General features: G+C 41.8%; 2 protein-coding genes and 1 pseudogene across 2 annotated transcripts; 1 reads left to right on the top strand and 2 right to left on the bottom strand.

Annotated features, from left to right (window-relative positions):
* Positions 1–16: 16 nt before the first annotated feature.
* Positions 17–7,963, top strand: LOC119725164 (annotated as a pseudogene).
* On the bottom strand, positions 7,587–16,253 carry LOC119724776 (solute carrier organic anion transporter family member 5A1-like). The gene is made up of 9 exons (XM_038195987.1): positions 15,767–16,253; positions 11,838–12,661; positions 11,191–11,484; positions 10,636–10,806; positions 10,013–10,223; positions 9,713–9,899; positions 9,252–9,430; positions 8,881–8,945; positions 7,587–8,756 (listed from the first exon to the last, which is right to left on the bottom strand). Exons 2-9 carry the CDS (start codon positions 12,592–12,594, stop codon positions 8,461–8,463), a joined length of 2,160 nt encoding a protein of 719 aa, XP_038051915.1. The 5' UTR covers positions 12,595–12,661; positions 15,767–16,253; the 3' UTR covers positions 7,587–8,460.
* Positions 16,254–16,543: 290 nt separating this feature from the next.
* LOC119724778 (trypsin-like) lies at positions 16,544–19,312 on the bottom strand. Its single transcript, XM_038195989.1, has 5 exons — positions 19,202–19,312; positions 18,787–18,967; positions 18,150–18,412; positions 17,330–17,475; positions 16,544–17,009 (listed from the first exon to the last, which is right to left on the bottom strand). The coding sequence occupies exons 1-5, from the start codon at positions 19,248–19,250 to the stop codon at positions 16,845–16,847; spliced, it is 804 nt and encodes a 267-aa protein (XP_038051917.1). The 5' UTR covers positions 19,251–19,312; the 3' UTR covers positions 16,544–16,844.
* Between the last annotated feature and the right edge of the window lie 2,358 nt (positions 19,313–21,670).

Here is a 21,670-nt window from a genome sequence, read left to right on the forward strand (position 1 = left end):
AATTTTAAGTATCAAGATGATCTTCGAGTAAAGGTTTTCCCGGCTATGTTAAAACGTTTTTCTCTCAATTTCACCTTTTTAATAATATAAATTCGTCCGAGAAGAATTTCACACGCTTTTAGCAACATCAGTTTAGTCAAATATCATTCAATATCAAAGTTTGGTCAACCAATTAGAGTACTTGGTCAATCATAATCTGTGCTGACGAATATTATTCGTCAGTACAGATTTGAAGTTCGCATTTATGAACATGTCAACAAGGTTAAATACTGAAAAACAGTTTCAACTGGATTAAAGCCCCGAAAATGAAAGATGTCAATTGTTACTTCCTTATAAAACACTTTTATTCCACCATTTTTAAAAAATATATGTAGTAGACATATCCAAGATTACAAAATATTAATAAATTTGAAAATTGGAGAGAAAAAAAATCACCCCATTCTGTTGATTTTGTTTGTATTTTTATCCACTAGGCAAGACGACATAGAAACTGACGATACTGCACCATATCGCGGGAGAACAGAAGTGGGCGTGGTCAATCCTTCCTACAAGAGCCATGGATGACCAGAACGATCTCCACGGGATCCCCAACCAAGCCGAGGTGGAGATACGAAACCGAAACAAACGCAAGACAAGTATCTCTTCAAAAGAAGAAGATGCGAATGAAGATGTTGAGTGTGTCCCGTACGGGTGGCTGTCCATCCGACCCAAGTGGCTTCAGTTCCTCAACAACCCTAAGTGGTACCTGGTGTTCCTGTGCTGGTTCGCTTTAGTCCAGGGCATGACGGTTAGTGGCTTCATCTTCGTCATCACCTCCACCCTAGAGCGCCGCTTTGTCATTCCCAGCGTGCAAAGCGGCTCCATCAGCAGCTGCTACGACTTCTCCGTCATGATCATCATCATCTTCGTCACCTACTTAGGCGAGAGCAGCCACAAACCCAAGTGGCTAGGCACGTGCGCCTTCATCTTCGTCCTTGGCTCGCTGGTGTTTATGCTGCCTCATTTCGTGACCCCAGAATATGACGTCACGCCTTCTGAGGTCGACACCTGTGACCCGACGCGCCCGACTGCACAGGCGTGTCTTGAAGGCGACTCCCATCTGCGTAACTACTTCTGGATGTTTGTAGCCGCGCAGGCGCTGCATGGTATAGGCGCTTCTCCACTCTATACATTGGGAGTCACCTATCTGGATGAAAACGTTAGGCCAGCGAGTGTTTCGATTTACATAGGTGAGTAAGACACCTACGTTGGTGAATGCTCATGCCTTGAAACGTATTTACGTATATCAATAAAAACCTTAAACTCAATGCAGGGTAATATCGTCCGAAATTCAATAATATACATGAAGCGCACGTATCCACCATTATTGGTGCTCAAGGCGCTACATCATTATTACCCTGCTCATTGGGCAAATGATACATTCCAAACACCATCTCAGCTTCCTGGAGAATATATACAGCTCGCAAATTTAGCAGCTAAAATCAATCACAAATATCTAACCATATCTCTGCCTTAACAGGTACCCATTTACTCCTGGGTGAGGAGAAGCAATGAGTGATAAAGTGCCTTGCCCGGGCACATACTCCATGATCCCAGGCTGGACTCGAACCCACAACCTGCCGAATTACCCGCAGTGCTTCAAACCACGAGGCCATCACGGCACTCCCCGGCGCTCAATAACTTGTGTAATGTGGACCCCTCACGACGAAAGATCGCATCAAAGTTGATTACTTTTCTATCTTCGTACCTACAGGTATTTTTGATGCTGTATCGATACTAGGCCCTGCGGTGGGATATTTAGTTGGAGGTCTGTTTCTAGGAATTTGGACCGACTTCCCTAAAGAACCACCGGGGTAAGTAATTCTTAATAATTTAGATTATTGAAAATCGGACTGTTTATCATCCTGACCGTCAATTAGGTTTCTTTAAGTCTCAAACTTACAGACGTTGTGATCAATAAAGCTGTAGAATCTGCTTGAGATAATCTACTGTACAGTAGCAGGCAAAACGTTTAATAAAAGTCCATTTCCATTTAGAACGCACTTACTACGATCATGGTCTTAGTTGCTTGACTACCGACACACATGAAGAATTATTTCGCAAAGCATGTATAGTGCTGAAATATCAATAGAGATCGTGATTGCATAAACAAAATGTAACCCTTGTTGGTACACACCAAGACTATGATCCCTGTTCGTGTGGTAGATATCAGATGACCACGCTTATATGGAGTTACATAGTTTGGGGCTTCAATCGTGCACGTCAGTTCCACAGTTCCTATGCGATGGCAAGACTAACTAAATGGGGGAAATACAAGATGGCTGTTTTTCTCTTCGTATACCAGGGGTATATCGGATGACCATCCGTTATGGGTGGGTGCGTGGTGGTTGGGCTCGGTCATGCCAGCATGTCTTGGGATCCTCGTGGTGCTTCCACTCTTCGGCTTCCCAAGATACCTTAAAGGTAGGACAGGTGTTACGTAACTCGTGACGTCACGGCGTCTGCTTGTGGTATGTGCCAGACACAGGATAAATAGTTCAGCATTTTGTCGACGTGAATTTCAGGATTCCTAAAACTTTAGCCTGAACTCTGAGTTCACTGTTGCTATCCTCGTGGTGCTTGTACTGCTACCCAAGATACCTTAAAGAAGGATAAATGTAACTAATATCATGACGTCAAAGGAAAATCGTGATAACGTCAAATTAAGTTGCTCAAATTATCAATTTGTTGTTATTGGCCGTGTACGTTAGGAAGGAAAGATAACTGGCATTATCTGGCGCCCTCAAGGGTTGTGTACGAAGCAAACGAAAGCTGGATACGCTTCATTTTACAAGCAAATTATGAAATTACTCCGTGTTCTTGCCTTGCAGATCATAAAAAGGTTGCAGCGCTAAGGGTCGTGGAAAACCAGGAGGGAACGGATTTCAAGTCCAGGAGTGAAACAGGTAAAGAAAATATGAAGTCCACCGACGAACTTACCAAACCGACTGACCAATACAAACCAACAGATCAAGCAACAAGACAAATCACTAACACACCTGAAACAGTTGTAAGGTGTCCACTATCGACTATTCCACAATTCCAAATACAACCCGAGCCGAGCTCGTAGTAAAAAGCGTTACCTGGTTCACTGATATTAAAAAGCTGGTTGGCAAACTGTAGGTAAAGATCTCAACATGCCCAATAGATAGCGAAATATGTTAACTAAAGTACCAGCCACTGTTGGTTTGATATTAAAGCTTAACACCTACACCGCTATCTGCTGTAACTTAACATCTAACTGGATCGATAACTGAGTTCGTAGTTTACCAGTCGACAAACTAGCTGTTAAACCAACCTGTGAACTGGTTCGGTAACTACCTTCGTTTACGCTATGAGTCATTGGCCACCCATTATAACTAACTGGTTTATTGACACGATAGCACTTCATCTTCTTACTCTTTCAGATGGAGTAGCAGGTGGCATCAAAGACTTCCCAATTGCAGTCTGGACCCTGATTAAGAACGCTCCCTTCATGTTCATCAACCTTGGTCTCATCACGGAATGGATAATCCTGTCCAGTATCGCTACCTTCGGGCCCAAGATTATAGAGTCTCAGTTCAGCGTGTCTTCAGGGTTATCTGCTATCATTGTTGGTAAATTCAGACGTGGTCCAAATGGAATTTATTCCCGACATAATTTATTTCTTCGGTCTTCGACTTCACAACCATGCCTTTCAAAGACACACAGTTCTAAAAATGAACGTTTTGGTGTCCAAATGTTGACGGTCATTACACACTGACTGAAATATCGATTACGCACATACTTAGTTCTCCTCACCTACACTTCTGTATTGGAGGCAGTCACTTCTTCAACACAAGTACTTATGTCTAATAATGGTACTTTCTGCCATGCAAATCCTCAAAGTGAATTCAAGAACTGATTAACTGACCGACTGACCGACTGGCTGACTGACCGACCGACTCCCCGATTGACTCCCCGACCGACCTACTCCCCGACCGACCGACTCCCCAACCGACCAACTCCCCGACCGACCGACTCCCCGACCGAACGACTCCGACCGAACGACCGACCGAACGATCGACCGAACGATCGACCGACCAACTGATTGAGTATAAACAAAGTCCTTAACTGAAACTTTTTAGCCAGCTCTAGGCAAGCCTCGTCTTGTCGAATCCTAAACCAACCAATGGGAACCCTCCTTTCTCAACCAGGAATGGTTACCATCCCATCCGGACTAATCGGCTCTCTCATTGGTGGGTTCCTTGTCAAGAAATTCAACCTGAATTTCCGAGGCATGATTCGTCTGTGCATCGCGACTCTCTCAGTCTCTTTCTTCCTCATGGCTGGGTTCTTCTTCAGTTGCCCAAGTCTCAAGTTTGCTGGCGTCAACACGTATTACAACAACACGTGAGTTCCATTGTGTTGATCAAACAGTGCGCGTTGACCAATTAGAAGACGACTTTCGGTCAGGTGACCACGGTATCTCAATCAGACCCGATCACGTGCACCGCGACGAACCAAAGGTGGGCGTGGCTTATTGCCAAATCCGGAGTGTTCTATTAAGACAATCGGTCTTTTTTGGACCTTTGAATCTTAGATCGTTGGACTATGAGGGAGTGATCGATCTTACATCCCAATGTAACAGCAACTGCAGCTGTGACACCTCATACAACCCCGTGTGTGGAGACAACAACATCATGTACTACTCGTCGTGCCACGCTGGCTGCACCGAGAAACTGGACAAGAACGCTGACGGGCACCAGGTGAATTATCGATCGATCGATTATTGATTATTGGGAAAAGCTACTTGAGCCAATTGGTTCTAAAAACGGTGTCAGTATTAATTTGAGCAAGACAGAAAATATGGCACTGTTGAGGTTCTATCTTAGCATAGAACCAATATACATGCATGAAAAACGAAAAGAGAATTGGACAAAATACTGACGAGAGCTAGGTATATTATCGATCGATTGATCCATTGGTTATCAATCCAAATCAGACAATCGACTGAAACAAATCATTCAGGTAAATGTCACGGAATATGGGATGAAATTCAATGACAAGTTAAAGGAAGATTTAGATAAAGTCGCCTACGAGGTCCGCTCAAAGAGTACCCAAACCGGCGGCTACAACGAAGAGATGCCATTGACGATAGAGACGGTACGTTAACATTTCACTTAAACCTTATTATTAAATTAACGAGAGAAAACAAGATTCAGGTTTCAAGTTTCACCGTCAGGCAGAAAGAAAGAAACAAAAGATTTGCAAAACCTGCAAAATTATCAAGTTGATTTTCTCAATCGTCAGACTTTCTCCGGCTGTGGTTGCGTCTCAGCGAATGAGACCGTTGCACATCACGGGGCAGTGGCCGGCAAATGCCCCATCGACTGTGGTAACATGTGGGGCTTCATTGTCGTTGTCTTTGGTATGGTACTTTTCACATTCCTGGCAACGGTACCAACTACAACGGCTACTATAAGGTGAGGACTGTAGTTGACAAAATATTCACTCCAGATTAGAAAAAAGTGAAAAGAAAGTTAAAACTGGAAATGAACCATTAGGCACAATACGAGTAGTTAAAGGGTCCGTATTATTTTTGTGTGCAATCCTTGGAATTACACATTTGTGTCATACTTAACCTTATTTTCAATTTTTGTTTTGTGATTTTCAAGGGCATTTTGGTACCTTTTCCGTTCTGATGCCAATGTCCATATTCCTGAGCAAATGTGTGATGTCATCTGAGGCAGAAACCTCAATGTTACAGCTATTTCAGAGATTCACCATTTCAGCACCAAAAGTCAGAATTTCGGATATTTCGCTGTCGTAATTTTTTTCTTCTTTGGTGATTCACTGTTGTGTCAGTACATGGCAGTATTAGCCAATGAGCAAACTTTGCTCACAATTATTTTCAATATGACATCAAAGCAAAAGCGCCCTCAACTGTCCGGAAAAGCATGAACACTTTTAAATGTTTAAATAAGTGCACTTTGCAATAAAATTAGCCAAAAAGGGATGTCAGATATTTTTCATATATTTAAGGGGAGTAGAAAGTTGCACAAAATGTGTTTCTAAGAAAAAATCACTTCGTGGACCCTTTAAACAGATCCGTAAAGGTTAGTCATTAGCAGCAGTCACAATTGTGGAAAATAGGCATAGAGAAAAAGTTTGGCAGAGTCCTTGAAGGTATAGGAAGAAAACATCATGCAAAGATCGTAGAAATTTGGATAAAAATGAGAAATGTAGAAGTTAAATATAAGAATTCAATGAGATTAAAACATTGATACAACTGACTTTGTTCTGTCTGCCTTTACAGGTGTGTTTCGCACACACAGCGTGCACTTGCACTTGGTGTGCAATCCCTTCTGTTCCGGGCGTTAGGTAAGTCACTAATGGGGCGAAGCAGGTGGGATTGCTACGGAGGGAAGAGTACCTGGCCTCTCTCTCTGGTGTTGCGTTTCCCTCAAATTAACCAAAAGTAGAAGTGCTGTATTGCCAGCACACAGTCATCACGTTGTAGGTCGTGGACGGTTAATTGAGTTCATGTCTCTACTGCATCACATAACTACAACAGAAATAATGAGTTTTATGTTCGCGTAGCACACAACTTACAAAAATAAAAGTCAAACAAAAGAAGGAAGGAACACACTGCGTCTGCCTAACTCAACATGCCATGGTATCTGTTTGACTTGAACAAGTTGAAGAACTGATCGCATACTCGGAGCCGACATAGAGAAAAGCATGGTATTTACTGCAAGGCTAGGGCGAGGCTGGTAAAACTTGACGTTTGTTCAATTCCTTCTGTTATCAGGGTCCGTACCGGGACCCATCATCTTCGGTAGCATCATCGACCAGTCCTGCATCCTGTGGGAGACATCCTGCGACGGCGCCCGCCAGTGCTGGCTCTACAACAACGGCGAGATGAGTCTGAACGTCTTCATCCTCCTCGCCTGCCTCAAGCTGGGCTCCTGTATCTTCTACATCCTCTGCTACATGACCTACAGGGCGCCCCCTAGCGCGGAGGAGGGCAAGCACGGCAACGTCAAGATGGCGTCCTATGGGAAGGCAGAGGGCGCCTCGGGTGGCACAGTCAGTGCAGATTTTTAGTTTCATAATGGGTATGAATTTATAGTTATTTTGTGATATTTTGTTTTGAATATAATGGTCAATTTATGAAGCTTTAAGCAGGCTGCTTAGAGCTTAAAAAATCGTACTGCCGAATACATCAACAAATGTAACTCAATAGATTGAGTATACCTCTGCACATGATAGGTTTTGTAGGTACATTCAGTTACATTTATGGAAATAAAATTTATAACTTCCATACTTGAAACTTTACTTGCAGCTTTCGTCACGTGTCTCCGTCACGTGACTCCGTCACGTGTATCCGTCACGTGTCTCCATCACGTGGGGAGTAAATTATGACGAGTAATTTTATGGAGATTTTAAGTCTTTGATTTTTAAATAATCACCATATTATTTGACTATTCGCAGTAAATTTTGTTTCCCCGAAAACTATACATTATCCAAATCTGGATCAAGTCGTCGTGCAATAAACTCGCCAAATAAGATGACAGAAAATCAAGTAGAACAGCATTTACGAATTTATTTTGTAAACAAAACTCAGACAATATTAATTGATATTTTGTTTCCGGTGTAATAATTGGTGATTGGGTTTAATAAACAATAAATGTAAGTAAACAGGTGTAATATTTCTTATTTTTTAAGTGAATATTAATTCCACGCTTTGCAGATTGCGTGCCTTTCAAATAAATACAAGGGAATATTTAGGTGTCATGCATTGTGTTGTATTCATTAATTATTTTAAAAATACTATTTTAAAACTTTCTAGAATTGATGATGTGAACATTCCGAATATTCCAGATGTATACTAAAATATCTTTGAAAATTAATGAAAGTGAATAATGCTCAGATGTTTTAATATTTAGATATCGTGTAAGGTTACAAGATTTGGTTTTGGTTTTAATAAAAGAAACTTTACGTATCGTCACACCTGTGAGTTCTTATCCATCCTATTACGTGTAAAATCTGTCACCACTAAAGTATCATTTTCAACGTTTTCAATCATTTACAATAATGATCATCAATTAATTTAATTGGATTGAAAACTGGCTTGGCGTAGCGATAAAGGTTTGAAAGCAAAAGCGCTGATTATTTGGTTGACGTTGAAAAACTCGATAAATTCCAGCTTGAGGACAGTCTTGTTTTTAAGGCAACATTTAAAAAAGGACAACATTTCAAAAAAGTGCAGCTTTATGCTATGAAACACGGCACAGGACTCGAACCAACGACCTCTGTTTGCAAGTGCAGAGGCTTTAACCTTCAATTGAACACTGCTGTCAACGAGTTTTAAATTAAAGGTCGACTACAATCGGCATAAAGCAGCGATTATTGCTAATAAGAGAAGGAAACTAATCCACTCTTAAATTTTGAGGTTTCTCAGATATACGTCTGTCGAGAGTTTGTCTGCCCCTCCACTGGTTCCATCTCAATAGTGTCGTAGTCGGCCCATTCCATGTTCACACTAGATCCTCTATTCCTCATATACTTATACGCGACGATGTTGAGAACCAGCGAAGCGGCTTTCAGAACTAACACCACGGAGACGAAGAGGGCGTTGTGTTTAGACGAGTCGTAGAGGGCGCACTCGTGGTAATTCTGCCTATCGGGTCGATCCCAGAGGGCGCACGATTGGTTAAGAATGCCGCCGAAGTAGATTAACGCGGGAATGTAACCTGAACAAAAGCAAAGCTCATTTTCAATCACCTGGGTTTTTCTTTTTACATATCTACAAAAATTAAAATTCTCGTGGTTGTAGAAAGGCACTTATTGTAGGCCTAAGGCTACGTTTTTACTCACCAAGTATGTGCCAAATTGAAACGTGAAAGCTCAACGCTGCTATACGATCTGCTCGGATGACACATCTGAAAAACAAAATGTAAGTTTTTATTTTCAATAGGTATTGATCATACTGTATTTCTTAGCTAGATCTTGTCTTCATAACAAGAAGAATAAAACTAAATTCCATGTTGACATGTTTGTATACGTCCAGGCGTTCACAGTCATATCTAATGAGAAAAATTACTTTTGGGGGGCAGTCTAACTGGGACAGGTTAGCTGTGAAATCCCTCTCGTGGATTTCGCAATTGCGCTACTTTAGTGAAAATTGTTTTCATTCTACTTCTTGCTGTTCAACTTATATCCGAGAAGAATTTTAGAATTGAACTTACCGAATGCACAACAATATCATCGGGCCGAACTGCACTCCCGTCATGAAGAACACGACGAACACCATAAACAAGAATGGCCACTCATTGCTGCAGTCACTCGCACATGGCCCCGAGAGGGCGTAAGCGGGGTCATCAGTTGAGTTGTCATAGGTCATGATGCATGAGCAGTCCGTGAAATTCTAGACAAAAAGAAGACCGTTATTGGCCGCTATGAATCCTCCAGGTTCACGCTAAACAAAGCTAAAATGAAAGGTTTCATTAGCATGAGAGCTAGGTTTGAAAATCTTGCTATAAAAGTTTCTATAGATTGGAAAGAAAGTTATTGACAACACGCATGATAACCGGCTTCACTATGTCCTATGCATCCTCTTACATTCAAAAGATGTGGTTACCAGCGAAAACTTCGCTGGATAGAGACTGGCTATTTTCCACCACAAGAGGGCCATGATGTTAACATTTACCGTGAGTTTCAAGCCCTGCGAGTCGACTACATCCGACGTTTGCTGTTCATGACATCCAGCCAGACACGGCGATAGGTATGTCCGGCCGTCTGATCCACAGACGGGCCGGTAGGGTAGCTTGCTGCACCAACAGTCCATGTTGCACTGTGATGTGGTGTTCAGACCCGGCAACAGATGTCCAACGTTCCTAAGGAGAGTAAAACAAAGACGTTCATTTTTTATCAAAATGGTGCCAGCTGATTTAAAACATCAAAGCCCTATCTACCCATAAGGCAATGTAATCGGTAGTTTTAATCATACCCATTCCATGGTGGCGCTCCATCTCCAGTCCATACACCAACAATCACAGGACTCTCACATCTGAATATGTACAGCGGCCACAGGAAGAACAGCGCCACCGCGCATCCAGTTAGCACCATGCGAAAGAGCCCTCTGGCTTTGATCTTTCTGTACAGCGTTAACCCGGATGACGTCAGGATACCAATACAGGCGCTGCTTATGACAGTTGTTGCTATAATGACAAAGAATAGAGATGAAATTACAGTCAGTGCAGTAAGAAATGATCACTTGTTATTAAAAACGTCAGAACCAATGGACCTTAATCACGAGGACGCCATTTTGGTCATGTTCCCTGAATGTATTTTATAAATTGTGAACTGTTGAATGGTATGGTGCCAGACTATTTTATGCATTAAAGCCTCACTTTCTTTCTTTTTTTAAATGTGGCTTAAAACATCAGGGTATGTTTAACCACAAATTTTAAATAATTCATTAGAGTAGAACAGTATCAATTTGTTATTAACTTTATATCATTGCTTCCATTTCTTTTCGCAAGTTCAAAAAATGAGGATTTTTTTTACCTCAATTTCAATTTAATATGGCCGACTCGTAGTAGTCACGGCCTTCGGACTTCCATTACTTACCAATATAAAACTTCGCTGGTCCCCAGCCCATATTGGATATGGTGCCCACGTATCGTGGAAGGAACACCAGGAAACCAGTCAGCAGGGCCACTTCACAGCTGCCTGCCACACCGAGGCACACCAACTGCAGGTTCGTTAGAATCCGACGCCATCTTGCCGGCACCTTAAGAGCTGCAAAAAAAATTGACATATATTTCGAAGAAATAATCTATCTACGGTATGGCGTTATGCACAGCTAATGAGCAAAGGCACAATTCTGACATTATTAATTTGAAAACTGCTCGTTTTCCTTTTAATACGTCATAGTTATACCACAGATCTTTCCTTTAAATTAAAGGCCATAGTTTTAACCAAAACTTATACCAACTTGGCAAAAACGGTATACAGAGTTGTCTTTTAATTCTCTGTATTTGAAAACACCAGGAATCTTACTTAAACTCTTCATTAATTTTGCAGTCGATGATCAGTTTGCCTGATGGTAGACAGTTTGTTTAACACTGAGGTTTTGCCTTGTAAATCAACGGTTTTGTAAGGAAATCCCACGTAGTTCTTTACCTTTTGGTCTGCCCTCTTCATCGTGTTCAAGCCTTCGGTATCCGCGTCCATTCTGCGTCCTGCCCGCCATCATGGCCGACGATGCTCCGTTAGTCTCCTTCACCAGCCGCTTGTAGGGATCCTTGGCCATGAAGATGAAGAGGCCGATGACGAGCGCCACCAACGCTGAGACGAAGAACCCCAGCCACCATAACGTGACTGTGGTGCCGTTAGCAGTGGCCACGTGTTGCCACATAAACATGTTGGCCAGTTCGCCACACCAGATACCAAGAAGGTAGGCACACAACAAAATAGCTGACAAAACAAAACCACACAATCATAAATGATACTTTTTCCTATCAATGCCCCCCCCCCCATTGCTGTCATGGGTTTGGATATGAATGGGCGGGCGTGACTGTGAACATGATTGGTAGGGGAGGGAATGTTCAGAATAGGTTGTACAGTGTTACACGTCAGGTAGACTCCATCACAAGTCCTCACAAGTCACTCACAAGTCATCCAGCCAGAAATGAAAAAAATCAAAAAATATGTGACCAAAAAATTCCCTTGTTTTTTATCATCCATGCACTGTTACTTGCGACAGGACCTGTGATGGGCTTGTGATGGACTCGTATACAAACACCGATCGTAAAGCAGTGACATCTTACCAACGTAAAATGGCGTCCCGAAACCGCGAAGTCTGTCCTCCAAGTACGTGATGCCCAGGGGAAACTGCGGAACCGCACCGATTCCAGCCAGAACCAAGCCCAGAACGATCCAAGCAACACTGTTCCAGTGAGTCTTGGGCGGGTCATTGTACACGGGTAGGGATGGGCGCCCTCCAGCAGTTTGATTGACGTCTGGTGGTCTGACGGTCTCGTCACAGAGTTCGTATTTTGAGAGGTACCACTGACCGTCCACGAGATCAGATCGGACAATAAAGTACGGGACGCAGACTATTAACAAACCGACTCCTATCAAGAAACCTCCAAAACCAACGCTCCTTGCACGGTGCACTTTGCGGTTCTGCAAGGCTATGATGGTCAAGACTGTTATAAATCCGATGTCGTAAGAGAGGATGATGGTGACTGTCTCTGCTCCGCTAAGGTCGACTTCCTCTTCAAGAATCCGCAAGATTCCGTAGACGTAGGCCCGACACGCGAAGCCGGTGATGAAAATCAGCAGGATCAACGCGATGAAGAACGCGCGCGTTGAGATCAGCATGGCACGCGGGCGCGTGTCCACCGCGCGTCTGCGTGGAGCTGGACGCGCGCGTGGTGTGGTGCCGATTGCTGTCGAGTCTGTACGATGATTTCCGGAGGTGCCTTCGGCGTCATCTTCGGCATCACTCGCCCTCGTCATGTCGTCTTCGGCTGTGAACTCTAGCTGCAAGTATGGTGATGCCATGGGTGAAGGCGAAGCCATCTTTGTTTTTGTTTCAGATTTTGCGGCTTTTTAGGCACTGTCAAACTAGTCCATGCTGAAAAGATACCTGCACAAATAGTAAAAATCAAATACAAAATATATTTCACACAAAGTCTACACCACTATTTGAAGGCTGTTTTAGAAATGATTAACTAGCTTTGTTATTAGGAAATATAATTATGAGTCACTAATTTGTTTAGTTGTGATGAAAAGCAGACAAGTTTAGAAGTTCTGATTTCAAAATAAAAGGTCAAGGGACCATTTTTGTCTCATGTAAACAACAATGGATGGAGAATTCCAAAATAGCAACAACGTGAACTATGCGTCATTCTTTCGAAGAAAACTGATACACAAAAGTTCAAGGGGAACCAGAAAAAAATGGGACAAAACAAGGGAAACATGGATTGTTCTGAAACATTAAGTTCCAAAAATTTTTAAAGCAGCCTTCTAAAATATACTGCAACTGGTTATTCCGTTTCTTATCTATACTGGATGCTCTCCGATCAAAAATAATGTCGCATAGACCACACACACAACGAGCAATCTACAGCTGTAATTAAAATCCAAAATGGCGCCGAACAAACATGGCGACTGCAGGTCGACTCGTCATAACGACAAGAAAACGTGATGTTTCATAGTCTGGCTCCGGTTTTACCTTAGATGGCATTTTGCATTGTTCGCATTCTGACACTGCTGGAAGGGTCCAAAGGTACAGTTTGTTTACAAAGCAAATGAGTCATAAAAAGATATCAAGAGATATACGATTTATTAAATTCTTTTACATGCTTCCAAATTATGCATGTATATAAGATATGCATAATCATATCTAACATGTCAGTTCATGTTGTGACGATGGATCCATATATAACTATAAATATTTTTTAATATTTCATCATTTTACTATTTTGTTTCAGTTTATAACAAAATGCGATATAGTCACTTGTGTACAGGGAAATCTACTTCACATCTTTATATTGAATATTATTGTAAGTTAAGAAAGACTGAGCAACGACAATAATCTGACTAAACTTCAAGATGGTTAAAGGTGGATTGGGTTAAGCATTCGGCACTCAGTTCACCTAATCACCAACTAGCTTAAGCTTAAAATGTGAATTACAACAACGCATAAGACATTTTTACTACTATTTAGTGATTTTGAAATGCTATTGAATTCAGAAAGGAAATGGCAACAACAAAAAATAAAGTACGTCTCTTAATTCACCATGCTACAATTAAAATTTTCGTTGCTTCTAGCACCAAATGTGAACTAACGTCAGTCTCCGTTTACTTTGTGTAAGTAAATACCAGAATGTTATTTGTATGGTCTGTATAAAGCAGATGATCCGACAAATTTTATGGCTTATCAGCTGTACCAACAGCACCAACTCGATCTCGCACTTCACTGGCTTCAATCAAACAAAATGTTAGATCCACGTTAATTAATCATGCAACTGGCATTTCGCAAGTGACAGGAACCATTAAGCCAAAGGATTTGTAGGCTACTGTTAGTCAAGGGACAAAAATTCCACCAGTGTCATACTTACATTTTAACTTACATTAAAAATGTCACATAGATAAAGAAGAAACTTTCATCTCCTTGGGCATAAAGTGACTACGTCATTGTGCGCAATAAACAGTCAAGATGGCCGACCTCGTTGCTAGGCAACTGGTCCCCAAGTGTGGCAGTAGGGCAAGGTATCATGTTCTGTGTGTTTATGTTTAAGCCTGGTGATAATCAATCATTCCAGGTATTTGCAAAACGTCTCACAGGTTCTGTTATTTTTATGCCCAGGACTAGACCACATGTCATAAAGCTGGCCTTGTTTAAAACTAAACTTTGCAAAGCAATAATTACACATGTATACGCTAAGCCTAAAAAAATGACAATTTATATATTTTTATACATTCTCACCGGGTAAATTAAATTAAGCAATGTTTTGTATTTGCCAGTTCTAAATTAGTTTTGGATTACCAATCCTACACTAGTGCAAAGTCTGGGGTATTTTATTCGTAAGCTAAATTTCCGAGTACGATGCCCTTTGGGAAAAACATTTCTATCGGCTTGCACATTGAGGACTACACAATATAACATGTACAACCTGTTATTTACATTATGGATTTGACCTGTTACACCTTTCTGAAGTTCCACAACTACGACCAACTCACAAGAGATTGATTGTATGCACATTTGCATTATCACGTACGAGACTCATGTTTCTGATCTCAATCTTTAAATAAAGTTCACAGTTCAAAAAGGGTATCAGAAAGGTGGCAATAATGGATCTCTTCGAATCACCTGACATCATATTTTCTATGCTCCGGAAAACAGTGGACTGGAAGTTCTAAAACAAGCACATGAAGGCAAAATGACGTCCACCAAAGTATTTGATTGGGCAAAATAATGACAAAATAATGCAAGAACAATTCAATATATAATGGTTGGTACAATCGTGAGCAGTTGTCGTGCAGCTTCGATTTCAGTCACAAAATACGGCACGCCTATCCAATAAACTTTCCCCTGTATTCGTACGGAAACATCGTGAAAGAACCGTGGTTGTGACCCAAAACACGGTAATGTTTTCGACTCTGATAATCTCTAATAACAAAGACAGGCATACCATGGCATATCGGTTTAAATTCGACTGTAAATCAACAGAATGTCTTGTACAAAGCCGGCACAATTCCCCTGCTTAATGCTATCATAATCTATTTTTAGCCCCTTGTTTTAACACCATCAACTCTACCACCTTTTATGTTTACAAATGTTTATGTGATGGATGTGGGCCGAACACGTTCTTTTATAGATCGCATGATTTTTTGTTATCACAGCTAAAAAAACGAGCCCCTCGGTAGACGCGATTCAAGCCCCTTTTTCGTATTTATGATAGTCTAAGAAAATATATTGAAAATATTTGAAAAGCTTTCCTTCACCATAGTTCCTTCCTCCATGTTTGTACTAGCTGTAGACCTTTATTTAGTAAAACCTTATGGTGCAACTTTTGTAAATGTGATAGACATGAGGTTTTTCTTTCAGGTATTAAAGTCCATTCAAACACCCAACACCCCCCCCCCCCCCTACCAGACCAAGAGCCACACATATTGATGTTTTTAATAATGTTGAAATAAAACGTGCGCTGACTGATACCCCCACCCGTACCCCCGTAAAACAAACCTTTCTCTTGTAGTTGTACACGGAGTGTGCTGAACCACAGACTTCTGGTATGTTCTGCACCATCAGATGGTAGAATCCATTAGCGGTCGGTCTGACAAGCATGTCACGGACAGAACCGCGTCAGAGGGCAGCAGGGCAACGGGAGAATATCGCCTGACGCCCCGTTGAGATTTCAGAGTGACACCCGCTGAGGTCGAGGTCCCGTGGAAAACAATGCTCCTACCAACTCCAATACTTCAGTTTATTGTGCACGCTATGCAGACACTACTAAGCCTCCTTATGAAGACAATAAGCAAAATGTCTGTACATGTCTGGTTGGGTTGACCCAGTTGCGAAATTACACAATAGTGAGAACAAAAACTAGAAAGTAGACTTTGGTCTTTGGAGTAGAAGCGCGAAAAATGGCTTTTAACAGCTGTGATGTGGATGGCCTTATCGCACGGTGCATATCTTGTGCAGTGCAGTTCGTGTACACAGTTGTCAATGTGCTATGTTTGTACTTGGTGGCGTGGAGTAGACTGGCTACCAGTCGCTTCTGCATTGTACAACCAATGTTTTTTAATCACTGAAGGTACATTTCGGTGAGGTTAACCGTGAAATTCCCTCAGCATGCGATTTACCCTGAGATACATCACTGGTAGTTTAAGTCTCCTCGCTGTGCAGGCATGGGACACTCAATTAGTTTCCAACAATTAAAAGGTTTTCTCCGAATTCGATTCTGAGCGGGGACTGGGAGGGGTGGGAGGGGGAAGAATAATAAACAACGCATGAAACTGATTACTCTTTCAAACTCGTTACATTTATTAAACACTTAATAATCTTAGAAATTTATTGTTTATAATTCATGCACAAAATGACATATTTGGGGCACTGATTCATCGAAATCATGTTTCTTAGTGGGACTGGGTTTGGGAATACGTCTTGTGACTTTTAATTCCCTTTGTACTGTATAAATTGCTTTCTTTTCTTGAGTTAAACAAATGATCGTAATGGTTTTGCTCCAATATGGCCAAGGCTTTAATACGCCCTCCCGAGTTGGCTTGCTGAACTGTTGAATAATTCATGACTTGTCTTTTGTTTAGTTGTTGGCAACGATGTTGTTGATCCAATCAACGTAGTTGAGGACCTTAGCGTAGACTCCAGGGTTGCGCGCGTCTGCGCAGCCGTATCCCCAGCTGACCACGCCCACAAGCTCGTAGGCTCCGCTCGAGGCGGCGCAGACGAATGGACCACCGCTGTCACCCTAGAAATAGAAAGAGAATTGAATAAATTGTGTGATGTTTGACAAATTAGTGGGGAAAACAACTCTCCAACTATTATCGCTAATCCGACACGGTCATTAAAAAATTCCGCTAGTCTAAAGAGGTTTCTCAGGAAACGTTTATGGAGCCAAAATCGGGCCCCAAATTTAAACATGGTGGGCACATTAATTTTAGAAATCATTTAACAGAGGGCGCTAGTTACATATAACAGAGGGCGCTATTTACATGTCAACAGAGGGCGCTAGTCAAAATCAACAGAGGGCGGTATTTTAAAACCCTTAGAGGGCGCCTTTTTTCGTACCTGGCAAGAGTCTTTACCGCCCTGGGAGTAACCAGCGCAGATCATGTTGTCTGTGATGTCACCGCCGTACCACGTGGCCTTGTTGCACTGGGCAGTGGAGATGATTGGCACAACGACCTGCTGGAGGGCGGGGTCATCGACGGTGGCTGGGGGATGCAAAGAAAAGGTGAAGGATGAAATTATTTCGTCAAAGGACGGCTTCGTTCTGGCTTCGGCTGTATCCTGACATCGAATACATTCCTTCGCCTGAATCATTAACAAGGCTTTATTAATATTCGAATCAAAAGGACAAACTTGAAATTTTATTCCATATTCCGGAGCATAATTCCCATGCAAGATAAGGCGGGTTTCCTACAATTCAGGGTCTAAATCGTCTCAGAAACTCGCAGACGAAACCACAGTTTTGAAAACGCCGTTAATTTTAGAAGGGTAACTAACGTCATTATGAAATCATCAAATATCGGACGTCGCTCCGTCAGATCAACAATAATAACCTTCATCATGCTGCCACCATTTCAATCATGTTCCCTGTATCCAATAACAGCACTGAGTGATAAAGGGTTTTTTGTGCAAAAAAAAAGGAAACAGGCTATATTTCCTTCCAGCCTTACTTTGGTTACGTTGATTTGAATGGGGGAAAATCAAGATGGCCGCAACATGATAATGGTCTATTTATTACCGTTTGCCAAAGGACCATGATAATAACAACGCTTCTGAACTTGTTCAATTTGAAGGTTTACCAATATCTTTGTCGAAGATAGGCCTGTGATATTAGATCGGCCAAATATTTCCACGCTTCTTAGTAAACGTTCTGACTTACTTTCCTGGTCGCCCCATCCTGTCACGACGCAGTCAGTACCGGTGGCGACCTCTCTCTGGGGCAGACAGGCAGGGGTGACGTAGTCACTGAGGGAGACAGGGCTGGACAGCTTCAGCAGGGTGATGTCGTTGTCCAAGGTTCTCGTGTTGTAGTCCTCGTGGAGGAAGACCTGAGCGAGACCGACGGAGGACTGGGTGGCGTCCACGGCGTCACGGTCGTGCGCGCCGACGACAGCGGAGTACAGATTGATGTTACCGTAGTTGCTGGTGGATAAGATTTGGTAAAGTTGGAGATAAGAAGGTTGGATGTTTTCGGATTGGTTTCGAGAAATTAAGAGTCTGTAACCATGTATTACAAACTTATCAACTAACTCAAGGTATGTTTACTCATAGACACTGAATTGCCCTACACTATAGCACCCCGGCAACGATGACGCCCTGTTCACTGATTGGCCCACTTCTCAAGCACGCCTGCATGTCACGCGATACACAGTTTCCTATTCGTTCTCCTGATGATATTTAAATTAACTTGACCCCTACGTCATAGGTCATGAGGCTACCGACGCGCTGGCTGATCTCAAACTCGAGATTTTGAGGCTGTGTTCAGACTGTGTTCAGACTGAATTAAGGCTACTTACTAGAAGCAGTGAGCTGCAGTGACCACCCACTGGTCGTTGATCAGGGTACCTCCGCAGAATTGGTAGTCTCCTCCCCAGTACTTCTTACGGAGCATCACCTGCCAGGGCCAGGAGCCGGGGACGGCTTCATCACCGCCCACGATCTTGGACAGAGAGGGACTGATGACCTGCACACCACAGTCTGAAAGAGGGGAAACATTGGGGTAAACAAAAAAGTTTATAAACACCTCTTGAAAGAGCTCATGAAAGAGTTTGGTCAGATGTGGTCACAATATTGAGGTACTAAAGTCCGTAAACTAACTAGCACACTTCACAACCATTAAGTCCAAATTTCAACGAAACTTGTCCGAAACTTTTTAAAATGTTTTCTTCAGTACCAATTGTCTCTTAAAGTGTATTCTACTTTAGTACTCACCGGCGTATACGGAGGCCGCGAGGGCACACAGCACGAGAAACTTCAGCATGGTGAAACGACTCTGGTGGTTACTTCAGGAGTAATAAACATCGGAGCAAAACTCGCAACCTTTTATTTGAAAACGACTTCATCTCTATCTCAGATTAAGACTTAGTCATTAGTGAGAATTAACAGTTAATCATCTTCACGCTATTAACGTTGATTATCCTTGATATAAAATATATATTGCCATCGGAAACGATTAGGTAAAGAGGTTAAAAAAAAAACGATATCATTATTGCGATTTGCGTTTTCGTCATATTCGGGTCTACCGGAAGGGCTGGAGAAATCGCCTCATCCACCAGCATCTACCCCCTCCCCAAGAATCTCTTTCTGTCCCTGCCCCCCCCCCCCCCACCCCGGGGGGGGAACATTTAAAGGAGAAAAATGCGCTCAAAAGTATAATGCCTGCTTAATCTAGCTTGTGAAAGCTCACATCTGTCGGCAAACGATATCATATCGATAAGGGTTTTACATTGTAAAAGTCTTTATCTTAATCCTAAAGCTTTTGATAGCTTAACAGATATCACGTCATTGGTAATTCTTTGTACCGCCCTGTGGTTGTTGTTGTTTTTTGCATATTCATGACGTATCAGGCAGGTGAGCTTTTCTTATTGGTTACTTAAAAAGCACGTGTAAATGATTGACGTCGCTAAGCAGTACGAGTAGACCCCACTGAGCTGCGCGCAAAATAATTTTAAAAAATGACACTCATGAGGCAAATTACATAAATTATGTACTACATGTACGACCAAAAAAAGTGTCCATAAAGTACGGCTTTTATACCATCTACCAAAAAATACACCATCCATTGCATGGGTACAATTTCAAGAGGTCATGTTTCCACAGAGGCAGTTTGAATTTAAACAAAAATTGTTTTGTTGTTTTGGGGTTTTTTTTTTGGGGGGGGGGTGCAATTTTAATTTCTTCCTACGTAATTATTTCGACAAAACCTGGTGTTTACTTATTTATCCGACTTTTATTAGTGATGCTTTTGGTTACTGGGCTTTGAACTAGGAAATAATACAGCTACACCTGTCAGCCAGCACCAACTATATATGAGAACTGGATTTTATTTTTCTTGAGAAGCCTCTGCTCGGGATTTCCTCGTTTCCTTTTGATGAATATGGTCACTGAATCAAGGGAATTTATCATTTTGTGCACGGGATGAAACCCCAAAAGAAACGACAGTGAAATTACAGCCTGGTCTGGAGTGCTCGGCAAACTCTGCTTGTTTGGGCAGATTTATTGGAATGACTCTTGACCGTACATGGTTGACTCAATACCTGGACATTTATTTCAGGGAACCGTTTCTCGTTTGCTGTGTCGTTAGGGAGAAAGCATGTTTGGCTGAACGCCGAGCCCAACCTCGTTCTCAGTTTTGTTTCAACCTCGGTTGCAGACCCTGGGCGACCTTGTCATAATCATTGGTAAACTTTTTCATTGGTAATAAAGGTCAAATTCTCCACATGGCACCTGCATGTTGACCCTTGATCGAGTGATATCAGCGGTTTTTTTTGCCTTTCGTGACTGAATTTTTATGCAATGCAGAATGCTTGAAAAAAAATTAATGTGATGGTTGTCATCTTTGCTACCTTTTGAGCACAGAACACACAACGGAGCATAAAACATAAAAACAATGATGTAATGTAAACGAATATATATAAGATGAAAACAATTTTATAATACTTTTATGAGCATGTATATATCAATATTATCATATTATTTGCACAATTCAAGAGCAACAATTGTATACAACTATATTGCAGCAATCCACGCATTTATTTCAAAATATCAAATCGTAAAAATTAATAAAACTCTGTCCGAAGTTCTATTTATTTGTCTGAGTAATGATAACTGTTGACAAATTCGGTTGCAGTCCAAGGGTCAAGGCATTACTACAGTAACCAAAAGTACTTGAAATGAATTTTAGATCTGCAGTGTAAACGGTTGTGAAATCGACCAGGAATTAAACAAATGCAAAATAAAAACCATTGTGTCAATTCAAACGGTGCCATATTTTGGTAAAAGTGTTAATTTCACAAAGAACGACATTTAAACTGAGGTTATACTCAGCAAACTAAGTTTCTACGCTGCCAGATTAATGATTTGAAGGATTTAAAGAACTTGGTCTTTGCTACTACGCCTTTAAGATCACGTGACATCACGGACAGTTAAACATTAATCGGGAAGAAAAATTCCCCGCAAAAAAAACACGAGTTTCTTTTATTAGTTGAGGTTCGAGGAACTGCGTGCGGCCGAAAAGGCAGATTGATTTCAAAACAATAAATTGACATCGCCGACAGCAAGATTGGATGCTTCTCGTTCGCTCTGTTTTTCTTCATATGGAAAAAGTAATTGGGACACGGAAATTGGCATATTTTTTCGTCACCGCTGCGAGTGGCGGTGAAATAAACAGATCGGCAGGGC

This window comes from Patiria miniata, unplaced genomic scaffold (genome assembly GCF_015706575.1).
Source record: "Patiria miniata isolate m_02_andy unplaced genomic scaffold, ASM1570657v1 HiC_scaffold_18, whole genome shotgun sequence".
Taxonomy (NCBI): domain Eukaryota; kingdom Metazoa; phylum Echinodermata; class Asteroidea; order Valvatida; family Asterinidae; genus Patiria; species Patiria miniata.

Bases quoted from the DNA above. Each gene is read 5' to 3' on its own strand.
- LOC119724776 (XM_038195987.1), bottom strand. From the start codon at position 12,594: ATGGCTTCGCCTTCACCCATGGCATCACCATACTTGCAGCTAGAGTTC. The intron at 9,900-10,012 runs GTATGATTAAAA...TACTCTCCTTAG, and splicing joins GGAGCGCCACCATGGAATGG to GAACGTTGGACATCTGTTGC. The intron at 8,946-9,251 runs GTAAGTTCAATT...TTTGTTTTTCAG, and splicing joins ATGATATTGTTGTGCATTCG to ATGTGTCATCCGAGCAGATC.
- LOC119724778 (XM_038195989.1), bottom strand. From the start codon at position 19,250: ATGCTGAAGTTTCTCGTGCTGTGTGCCCTCGCGGCCTCCGTATACGCC. The intron at 18,968-19,201 runs GTGAGTACTAAA...CCCCTCTTTCAG, and splicing joins CGCGGCCTCCGTATACGCCG to ACTGTGGTGTGCAGGTCATC. The intron at 17,010-17,329 runs GTACGAAAAAAG...TTCTATTTCTAG, and splicing joins GCGGTAAAGACTCTTGCCAG to GGTGACAGCGGTGGTCCATT.